This window comes from Urocampus carinirostris, chromosome 15, assembly GCF_059441175.1.
Source record: "Urocampus carinirostris isolate Australia breed hairy pipefish chromosome 15, RoL_Ucar_1.0, whole genome shotgun sequence".
NCBI lineage: Eukaryota > Metazoa > Chordata > Actinopteri > Syngnathiformes > Syngnathidae > Urocampus > Urocampus carinirostris.
In genome coordinates, this window is record NC_142363.1 from 24,558,141 (window position 1) to 24,570,226 (window position 12,086).

The following is a 12,086-nucleotide window of genomic DNA, read 5'->3' on the forward strand; positions in this document are numbered from 1 at the left end:
TCAGTGTCAGGCTGACGGAGGTAGACAAAATATTCATATCTAAAATAAATGGTATATAAATATAAGTTATATGTGTCTTAAGGCTTCATGTATTGCTTCATCGGTAAAACAGCTCAATCCTTGGAAAATATTCTAATTAAGTTTTTTGAGGGGGGAATCACTCCCCAAAAATGCGAAAGGAAAATGGCTCGCCACGCTGTATTAAGAAGGCACACCGCTGTCGGGTCGGAAATAATAAGCAGAAATGCGTTTCCTGAGGCAACCGCCACTTGTTTGTTAATGCGGTTGCCATGGGGACAGGAAATTGCGCAACAACAGGAAACCGAATAGGAAAGCATGAGATCTATTCGCTGGAGATGACGATGATGAAACTAAAGATAGTTTTAGGAGAAGAAAAAAAAGGTCATGTAAAACCCTAGAGTGGTCTCAATTCTAACCCTAACCCTTCTAACCACTATCCTTAATCCCTAACCCCTAACCCATTAACCCTCAACCCATATTACCTAACTCTAACCCTAACTCCTTACTATAACCCCTTAAACACTACTCTAACCCTTAACACTAACCTTGAACTCCAACCCCAAGCCCTTAACCCCATAAACCTTACCCTAAACCACTACCCCTAACTCCCTAACTATACCCTTAACCATTACCTTCTTAACCTAGACGCCTTAACGTTGACACTAACCCCGATTCCTAACCCTAACCCCTAATCCTAATGCAAATCCTATCCCTAAAATCTAGCCCTAATCCCTAACCATAAACCCCTAACCCCCTAACTACTAATCCAAACTCTAAGGCCTTGATTCTGACCCCCAACTCTAACTTCAACCTTGTAACCCTAACCCTTCACTCTAACCCATCAACCCTAGACTAACCACTAAACGTAATCCCTAACCCATATCCCCTAACTCTAACCCTAACTCTTAAATCTAACCCCTCAACCACTACTACTACAGGGCGGCTGTGGCTCAGGAGGCTCGTCTTGGGATGAATAGATCGCAGTTCGAATCCCGGCTCCTCCGAGTTACATGTCGAAGTGTCCTTGGGTAAGACACTGAAACCCTAATACCCCCAATAAGCAGGTTAGCGCCTTACATGGCTGCACGGCCGCTATTAGGAAATGTGAAGCGCAATGTAAAGGACTTGACTCTTGACTTGAAAAGCACTATATAAATGCAGATCATTTACTCTTAAGTCAAACCCTAACCCTTACCACTAACCTCAAACTCCAACCCTAAACACCTAACCCCTTAACTACTAATCCAAACTCTAAGGCCTTAATTCTGACCCCCAACTCTAACTCCAACCCCTCAACCCTAACACTTCACTCTAACCTAGTGGTTCCCAAAGTGGGCAGTACCGCCCCCTTGGGGGCGGTGGAAAGACCTGGGGGGGCAGTGAGGAAGAATGGGGTTGTAGGGGGGTGTAGGGGGGCTGTAGAGGGGGCGGCAGTCCGAAGTCGTTTGAACGTTCGTTTGACGGTTTGTACACAACACGTTATGGCTGCACGATTAACCGAAATCGAATCGACATCGCGATGGGACGTACTGCGGTTGTGAAACCCAGGGGCCAAGTTTGGGAACCATTGCTCTAACGCATTAACCCTAGACCGCAACCCTTCACTCAAACCCCAACACCAAACACTAACCCGCGGGGTCTCCACCCATTTTCAAGCAGAGAGCTATGTTTTGTTACTAATATATGCATTTCTGAAATAATTGATCATGTTATTACTGTGTTGTTACTATGTTATTACCATGTTAATGGAATTATGGTTAAATAATTTCAGCCAACAACTAAAAAAAAAAAACATTTTACACTGGTGCGTTATTTTCAGAACAGGTCCGCGGGCACCTCAGCTGTCCTTAGGGGGGGCACCACATTGTAGACCTCTGCACTTACCCCTAACTCTAACCTTAAAGAGTTTCCGAGTGAAATAAGTCCTGTTAAGAGGAAGGACTTGAAGTTTGAGGACATGGAAAACAGGCAAAGGTGTGAGAATCTGTTCTCTCTTTTCAAAGGCCAAAATAATCTCCTCGTTATCCTTGCGGAAATAAACCCGAACGCCACGAGGGAAAATAACGGCATTCTTGAAGTAAAACATATGCGACAAGTTAACGTGTGGACACAAAAGCAGGATGATCTGTTCTGGGTCGGGACTTTTTAAAAGGTGCCAAAATCAGCAAGTATGAGATCATCGGGGCTTTCATCGGCCTGGCCCGGGTGGTGACCTTCCTTCCTTCCTGCGGGCGTGGCAAGATGGCCGCCACAGCGACCGCCGCAGGAAGCAGCTGCCACACAGAACCTTCGCAGTTTTTTCCACAATTGTGTCATTGATTTTATATGAGAATAACAAAAAAATTATGACCCCCCCACCCAATTAAGTATCGTCTTTTGGATGTTGGATTTGAGGTTACATTTGATTTGGTCTGTTTTTGGCATGATTCATTCCAAAAATGGACGTCTGAAATAGGTTTGTATTAAGCCTATCAAAGGTAGTCCTTGTTGTGTTTACCTCGTCTACTGTGGTCCAAATTGAGCACCCAAAAAGTCGTCTTTCCATGTCTTGAAAATATGTTTTTTCAAATTTCTTTTGTACAGGACCCAGGTGGGATATACCTTATGTATCAAACAAAGCTAGTATGCCTAATGGGCCAGTTGAAAGTCATATACAGTGCTACCTCGACTTATGGATTTAATTCGTTCTGGGAGAAGCTTTGTAACCTGAAACATTTGTAAGTAGAGACAACTTTTGACTGTAAATGCGTTAATTCGTCCCAAGCCCGTAAAGTATGATATACAGTAATCCCTCGGTTATGGCGGTTAATGGGGACCAAAACCACCCGCGAGAAGAGAAAATCCGCGAAGTAGCGACGCCCCTTCAAAAATGCTTTAATTTTTTTTTTAATTATTTTATTTTATTATTATTATTTTTTAGACACGGTTAATGGGGACCAAAACCACCCGCGAAAAGTGAAAATCTGCGAAGTAGCGATGCCCCTTCAAAAAGGCTTAAAAAAAATATATATATATATACATATATATATATATATATATATATATATATATATATAAAAATAGGGTAACATGCAAATGTGGGGGTGGGGTTCAATTTGGGCTTTTACTCTCCCGAGTGGAGTTAAAGAGCCTCATGAGCCTATATATTTTTTATTTTTTTTATTTTTTTTATTATTTTATTTTATTATTATTTTTTTTTTAGACCTGCGAAGCTCGGTCCCACTGTATATTTTTTTTATAAATCGTAAAAGAGCATCAGAACATAAAACAAATAAATATTAAAATGAGATTATGGCGGGCAGCACGGCGGAGCAGTGGTTAGCGCTTGTGCGGCACAGTTCATGTCATGGGAACCTGTCGTGGGTTCAAATCCAGCTCCAGATTTCCTGTGCGGAGTTTGTATGTTCTCCCCGTGCTTGCGTGGGTTTCCTCCGGGCACTCCGGTTTCCTCCCACGTTCCAAAAACATGCATTTCAGGTGAATTGGCCGGTCCAAATTGTCCCTAAGTGTGAATGAGCGAATGAGTTGTCTGTCCCTGTGTGCCCTGCGATTGGCTGGCAACCAGTTCAGGGTGTCCCCTGCCCACTGCCCGGAGATGGCTGGGATGGGCTCCAGCCCCCCCGCGACCCTAATGAGGATAAGCGGTACGGCTGATGAGATGAGATGAGATTATGGCACAATAAACATAAAACAAGAGGCACATAATGACAAAAAAAACAAACAAAGAATAAACGAAACAACAAAAATATTCATTTACCTTCTAACTTGCCTCTTTGTTCATTGGTCCTCTTCAGTGTTTTTTGCCTCGCATTTCTTGAAAAACTGATCCCATGACGTCTGCTTTTGCTGGCTTTTGACAATCGCTAGGAAATGCGCAAGGCAGACGTCATCGTAACGAGCAATAGCCCGACTTGTCGACACTTTGTAGAATTTTGCCAAAATCTCTTTAATTTGGAATGATGGAAAGATGACTGCGTCCTCCTCCTTGTCACCTCAATGACCGCTTGCTTTGTTCTTCTTCTTTTCTCTTTGTCCATTTTTTCTGCATGTCTATTATGGGGTCCATTGTGAATGACAACAGCTTCGTAGCCATACTGTAGACTGTTTACAGGAAAGGAAGGAGACACGAGGAGCATGCTGGGATTCACACATGTTTTGGGTTGCGAGGTAGAACTCTGAGAGCGGCGAATGACAACACTTACAGTACTGTATTATAGACTTTATCATCCTGAAACGCCTTTGTAACTAGAGGCAATATTTTCCCGTTCAAGTACTAAGTAACCTGAAACTTTTGTATGTATGAGACATTTGTAAGTAAAGGTACCACTGTGCCCTACCTTTAACCCATATATGGTACCTTGTATAGGTCACCGGAATATATCATATTTTTCGGACTATAAGATGCACCTAAAAAAAAAAAATTAAATCAAAAACGGAAAATTGCAATTCTTAAGTGTGCCTTATAGAACTGATAATACAATAAATAAAATCCTAAATGCATAATTACAACAAAATGCTTGAGTTAATTTAGCTGTGAAACAAGATCGCCTAACATTTATGTTCTTTGATTAAGTTTATTTTTCATTTTGTCATGTTTTGTAATGCGATCCTTGATCCGACTGAATCGTTTATTTCATGTGCCTTATAGTCTGGTGCGTCTTATATATGGAACAAATAGCTCGCGGAGGAATGTTTTGAGGGTACACCTTATAATCAGGTGCACCTTAAAGATTGGAAGTCCAAACAAACAATAAGAAACGGGAAAATAACCTGCTGTGACCATCACCTGACACCAGATGTTTAGATTACATTCAATAAAAAGATTAGGGATGATTGGTGGAGTTTGGATGCAGGTGTGCACAGTTCCGCCACTCCCCCCAGTTGGCGCCCTCTGGGGGAAGATACTGTGCCAGATCCTGATACTTGTGATGTACAATCATGTCATTAAAATGCCTTATGTATTTAAATAAACAAAAAAGTGTAGCTAATGTACTAAATGCATCAAATATACACTTCACTCAGTGAATCCCTCTTTTGTACCCAATTACTGCAAGTGCTTTTGTATTTTTTTGTTTTATTTTCAATCATGTAGCAGCAAGACATCAAATCACCTGAAAATAAAAAGGGAAGGAAAGTTATTCAAAAGCTTATTAGAGATCGGTTGAACGTTTCATCAAACAATAAACAGATTATCATATACTGAGGAAGTGTGAGAAACGCCATTTCTCGTGAGACTCAGGAAACGTATGGAAACAATCATGCTTAATATACTTTTTCTTTGCCAGTCTGTCTCGAAGGCCTCTTCACTGAATATGTTGACACTGGTGTTTTTGTGGCTACTACAGACGCTGCCCGACTTACGAACGAGGTTCCGGACGATCGTTCGTAAGTTAAAACTGTTTGTAAGTTGCTTCAGTGCTATATTTTGTAAGTTTAAGGCTTGTATAAGTAACCTGTATTGTTTTGTACTAAAAAAATAAACATTTCATAAAATAATATGCTTTATAAAGATAAATAAAGTTAAGTATAACTTACTTTTGGAAGATCTCCTCCTTCGTGGTAAAAAGTGAACGAAAAAAAAGCTTTTCAACCGTATCAAGCTTTCTTATTCCACGTTCATTTCAAGAGAAACGGCTCGCCACTTCTTTACACTATACACCAACCATATTGAATGGAAGCACGAGATATAAAACAATAAAAATGTCAAAGTTCTTAGCGCGCTGGAAATACAGTATAGAATGTTTACACACAAACTAGGAAGAAGAAGCATATTTTCTTCTTCGGGGTGGATGCTGGGTGACCTTTCACAGCGCCACACACCGGTAGTGGCGGAAAGAAGCACTACAGTACGGTCATGTACTCGGAAAAAGGTGCACACAATACAAAATCTAACTTACAGCAATGTCCAGATTATTTTCGACATCCCGAAAAAAATGTTCGTATCTACCGTTTTTTCGTAACTCGAATGGTCGTAAGTAGGAGAGCGTCTGTATTTAAAAAAACTGCTGGTTGAGGACCTGTAAGGCGTTTATTTCTCACAAGGGAGACTGAAATGTACGTTTCCTCTGGCTTGGTTGTACAGCACGGCCTCACACTTCTCTTTCCACTCTTCGTGCATGTTTGTGCTGTTTTCTGAAGGGAGTAGTACATACTATTGTTGGAGATCTTCAGTTTCTTGGCAATTTCCTTTCTTAGAACAAAAATAGACTATTGAGTTTTACATGAAAGTTTCATTTTCTGGCTATTCTGGAAGTTTGATCACACCCACAAATGTGATTCTCTGGATACTCGATTAGCTCAAAGGAAGGTGAGTTCTTTTAGCTTTTCTAACCAGCCAAACTGGTTTCAGCTGCGCGAGCATGATTGCAGAAGGATTTTCTATTATCCCTTAGCCTTTCTTGTGCAATTAGCAAATACAGTGAACTATTTAAACAATTGACTGCTGGTTCTAGGGGATGGGCCTCTACACCTATGTAGATATTGCATTAAAAAGGAGACATTTGTAGTTAAAATATTCACTTACCATGTTAACAATGTATGGGATGTAGTTCTAAATAGTTTCATGTTATATTTATTGATATTTTGGACACATGGAGAGGATGCATGAGGGGCGAATGTTGAAGAGGATCTACAGAGCAGAAGTCAATGGAAGGAGACCAAGAGGAAGGCCGCGATTGACATGGATTATGAGTGCACTGCAGGAAAGAGGTATACATATAGTGGAAGCTAGAGCTCTTGTTGGCTATAGGAATGAGTGGAAAGGTGTTGAAAAAGGATAGTGGGATGTTTAGACGCGTTCTAAGAGATCAGCAGGGCACATGTATGATGCGGCAGGGGTAAACCAGTGAAAGCTGTCGGGCCCTGCTGTTGAACAAAGAGTGTGTTGTGGTCACCCTGACCCGAGTGACATGGCCGCTTTCTTGTGTCCCGTTTCATCTGGAGGGTCGAAAGCATGACCGACTTGGGTGCTGAGGTGCTTAACTTGTTTGGGCATTTGGGCTGGCCATGTGTGTGATTTCTTTTGCTACTTTTTTCCTTTTATTTTCTTTGCTTTTTGTATGTGTTTGTCTTGCTGCCGGGCGTCATTCTCGAGGGATATGACTAGGGTAGATAGATAGATGGATATTTATTGAAAAAAAAAAAAACAGTGCTTTTCCATCGAAATGATATTTCTAAGCGACCCCAGATGAATAATGTTCCGATGTTTCAAATACAATGTACCTGAACATGCATAAATTGGTAGGGTGTGTTAATTCCAAACCTGTCAGGTATGACTTCCATGTGATGGGCCAAAGCATGAACAACAGCGGCGGTGTGTAATTGAGACGAGGTGTCGAGTTTAAGAAAAACGACCCGCAACCCTGGAATGCGATGACGACAACAGAAAACAATGGCATTTTTTTGCCGTGCCGTTTTTAAAAAAAAAAACATCAGCGGTGAAACGGAGATTTCAACTTGTCCTGTGATTCCGTAACCCTGCCACTTCGGTTCCCACAGTAGAATCGAAAGGGAGCACCCGTGGGACCCTCGTCTAGGATCGTATCGCTTCGGAAAACATGGCCACTGTTTGTGTTCCGAAAACGGGAGGCGGTTGCCGTAGAAACCTCACGATTCTCAGACATTTCAAATTCCAATTCGTGACCATCATTATTTTCGCTTTGAAATTCGATCGTTAAGTTGACAGTGCCAAAACAAATTACGGTTTTCTCGGAAAATTAGCGCAATGATGTATTCCGAGGGCAGCACGGCGGCGCAGTGGTTAGCGCTTGTGCGGCACAGTTCATGTCATGGGAACCTGTCGTGGGTTCAAATCCAGCTCCAGACTTCCTGTGCGGAGTTTGTATGTTCTCCCCGTGCTTGCGTGGGTTTCCTCCGGGCACTCCGGTTTCCTCCCACGTTCCAAAAACATGCATTTCAGGTGAATTGGCTGGTCCAAATTGTCCCTAGGTGAGAATGAGTGAATGATTTGTCTGTCCCTGTGTGCCCTGTGATTGGCTGGCAACCAGTTCAGGGTGTCCCCTGCCCACTGCCTGGAGATGGCTGGGATGGGCTCCAGCCCCCCCGCGACCCTAATGAGGATAAGCGGTACGGCTAATGAGATGAGATGAGATATATTCCGAAAGAGCCTGAAAACGGTGTACCAAGTTCCGCAGCATTTTTTGAAATCACTGTACATGGACAGACAGGATTCCATTCGAGACTTAGTCCGTTTCATGCGTTTGTAAGAAAACACAAACACATTTCGCAGCCCTATAGCAAAAATGTGCCACTTCAAAAATGAAGTAGGTGAAGTCTCTAAAATGTGTCTGATTGTTCCGTTGTCAGAAAACAGGAAATGGAGGCGTTTTGAAGTTGCTCTAGAATAACTTGAACAGCCTGGTTTTCATTTATCCAAATTCTTATTTCGTCCATAATTGCTAGTTTGGCATCACCGCTTATAAAGCCACTGTTTCGTGTCCTGGCGACATAAGCGGAAAATAGCGCATGAAGGAATTTTACGTTTTAATTCGAAAATAATAACTACCAGAGCCCGCAAACCGTTTTCAAAGCTGACATGGGACAGAATGGATTCCGTGAGCTTTCATGTCGGCAAGTTTATATACTATATTGTGTGTACATACATGTAAACGTGCTTTGAAGAGTTAAAACATTTTGCATTTTCACTCAAGAGTTAAAAAGCTTTAACTCAAAAGTTAAAGCCTCGTTGCCTTAACTCGGAGTCCAAGCTTTAGATCCCCACTTAAAGGAGTTTAAGTGGTTTCCAAACTCTGAATCAGAGTTAAGAGGCTTTAAAGCTTTAACTTGGAGTAGAAGAAACATTATGGCTTTAACTAAGAGTTGAAGATTTGATTCCTTCTTTAACCTAAGAGTTGAAACTGTGTCAAACTTTAACTGAAGAGTTGAAGACGTGTTAAAGCTCTAACAGAGTTTAGGCTTTAAATCCTTTCTCAAAAAGTAGCCATTTCCCAGTTATAATTCAAAGACATTTAGCGTTAAATAGTCAAAAAGCTTTAACTTTAAGCTCTAAATCGACACTTAACCCAAGAGTTAACCTTTTCCCTCAAGAGTTAAAGCATTAATGCTCTAACTCCGAGTTTAAGCTATAAACAATGAGTGTAAGTATTAAAGCCTCAACTCAGACTTTAAGCTTTAAATCCTTCCTCAAGAGGTAACCATTTCCGATTCATAATTCAAGGATGTTTGGCTTTAAATAGTCTAAAAGCTTTAACTCTGACTTTAAGCTCTAAGTCGACCCTTTACCCGAGACACGTCAAAGCTTTAACTGAAGAGTTAAAGCATTAAAGCTCTAACTCTGAGTTTAAGCTTCAAACCATGAGTGAAAGTAATTAAAGCTTTAACTCAGACTTTACGCTTTAAATCCTTCAAGAGTTGGGCATTTGCCAGCTTTAATTCAGGACAAAAGATTTATAGCTTTAAATAGTCAAGGACGTTTTAAAGCTTTAACTTTCACAAAAAGTTCGAAATCCACCCTTAACTCAAAAGTTAAAGCCTTTTACCCCACAAGGGTGAAGCTTTAAAGCAACTAAAGTGTTATTGATGTGTTAAAGAATTTGCTGAATTCAAGCTTTAAATATTTCTTTAACTTAAGAGTTAAAGCTGTCCCAAAACAAACTCAAGAGTTAAGACACTTTAAAGCTTTGACTGAAGAGTTAAAGCAATAGAGCTTTAACTCTTCAGGTAAAGCTTTGGGGTGTCTTAACTCTAGAGTTTAAGCTTTAAACCATGAGTGAAAGTATTAAAGCTTTAACTCAGACTTTAAGCATTAAAACCTTCTCAAGAGTTTGACATTTCCCAGTTTTAATTCAATACAAAATATTTATAGCTTTAAATAGTCAAAGACACATTAAAGCTTTAACTGAATTAAGTATTCACTCAATTCAAAGATTAAACTCAATAGTTAAAACTCTTAAAAGTTAAGGAAGCATTAACTCTGCTTTAAATAAAATCAAGATTCTAATCAAATTTTATTCGTAAAGCGTCTTCAAGCCAACTCATGAGCTGTTAGAGAACATTCAATGTAAAAAATAAAACCCTGTTTTTAACTCAAGAGTTAAAGCCTTTTCAAAACGTTAACTCAAGTGTTAAGCTTTAAGGCAACCCTGATATAAACATAGATGATGAAATTGCTGGAATGCATCACATTAGCGTTCAAATTTCAAGCAGGAAGCACACGTCAAACTGTGCATGTATTTATTGCATTTTATATACAACAGACACCTCAATCTGCCTTCAACCGAAAACAGATGGAAACTACCGTGAATAGTAATAACAATAATAAAACATGTTGCCGCCGTACGGCAAGTGTGAGACGGATGCTAAGCTAACAACAGCAACATAATGAATGCAGTGTCTATGCTAACCGAACACTTTGTCGTCTAACAGCTTTACTTCATTTGAATGAGTTGAAATGACGGGATTTCGGTTTTCTTTCATCCTGGTAGACTTTAGGACGAGAGGTGGGGGTTTTACCCCCCGATTGGTCGCCCAACAATCAAACTTGTATTCACACAACGAATCGAACAAAAGAACTACCGCGTTGTAACAGTCAACTATTTCATGTCGTCAGGCTTTTAAATACGGCGTTGAAAAGAAAGACAAAAAAGTTCAATTGGCAATGTAACCATCTCCCGACTTTCCCGTCCATAACACTACGGGAATGGTCATAAGAACTTCAACTCATATGTGCTTTTTTTCTTAAAACTGGCGGAAATCCTTGAAAAGGACAAAACTAGGAATGAGCGGTCGGGAGAATTTGGCAAAGGGGGAGAGGATTCGAAGCAGGTGTGGGGGAGGACGGTCCCAGCAGGGGGGATAAGAGGAAAACCGGGTCACTGGGTGGGCTCGTAGATGTAGCTGCCCACGCCGCCCGTGTTGACGCCTGCAGAGGGGAAAACACAAGCAGAGGGCCACAAGTCGGGGGAGGCTCATTTGCATAACGGGGGCACGGGGGGGCAAAGAATGGCACACAGGTGGGGGTCCTACTCCAATACAGTAATCCCTCCATTTACTGTATCACTGTTTCGCTATTCCGCAGATTTTCATTGTGCATCGTGTTCGGCATTCTGATTGGCTAAACAGTCGCTCCGCCCCTTTTCTGCCTGTGTCTGCCTGTGCGACAATAACACTGCAGTCTGAGTTGCACAAGTACATAAGATAGATTGACTAACCTACATTACGTAGGCGTAAATCTTTTTCAATTGTTCAAAAGGCGCTCTGGACCGACAAAAACTGAAAAGAGAGAGCAAAATGCTTTCTATCGCTGACAAAACAAGAGCAGGGATCTCAAGCGCGCGGCTCGAGGGCCATTTGTGATGATTACTTTAAGGCCCCTGCCTTTATAAGTAAGTTAAAGGGACATTGTGTATTATTAGACAACTAGATGTTGTAGTTATCTGTCGTGCAACCGAAAACAAGTGCTAAAAGTCACACACGTCAGAATGAAACCTAGGAGACTCAAAATGACCATAAAACACAGTTTTCTTCAATTATTTTGCTTAGAATTTTGCCAGGGTTGAGGGTACCCGTAGCAGCAAGATTGCAGACAATTTTGTCATCTCCCTCTAGGTGAGGCTCATGTTGTGTAAAATAAAGACATTTATTGACTAACAAGTACTTAGAAAAATGCACATCTATGTGATAGTTCCTATGTTTTAGTAGTTACTTAAATCAATATCATTTTCTTTTAAATTAATGACATTTTTAATACCAATATCAGACACTAAATAATACACACTGTCCCTTTATGTGCAGCCCTAGCTGATTAGGGATTCATTTATTAATTTATTATTTTTTTTAATTAGAAAACCCAATTTGGCCCAAACTCAACCAGACTCTAACCCCAGGTAAATTGAGTTTGAGACCTCCTGCTAAAGGAAGGTGAAAGCGTTTTCATACCACATTTTGCTTTCCGGTAAGGTCCACATAGTGGCGACGAATTACGATCTGAAGTAAAATTATGACAGTGTCTCAAACAAAGAGCAATATAGCATCAAGACAAATTATGATTTGACAGTACAGTAGTCATTCCAATAAAATAACGTCTA

General features: G+C 40.8%; 1 protein-coding gene across 1 annotated transcript in view; it reads right to left on the reverse strand.

The window, feature by feature from the left end:
- Positions 1-10,216: 10,216 nt before the first annotated feature.
- crip2 (cysteine-rich protein 2) overlaps positions 10,217-12,086 on the reverse strand; it is a 32,011-nt gene continuing 30,141 nt past the window's right edge. Inside the window, exon 8 of the mRNA XM_088353849.1 lies at positions 10,217-10,921. Within this exon, the coding sequence (XP_088209975.1) occupies positions 10,872-10,921 (50 nt within the window). The 3' untranslated portion in view covers positions 10,217-10,871. The remainder of the gene's footprint in view (positions 10,922-12,086) is intronic.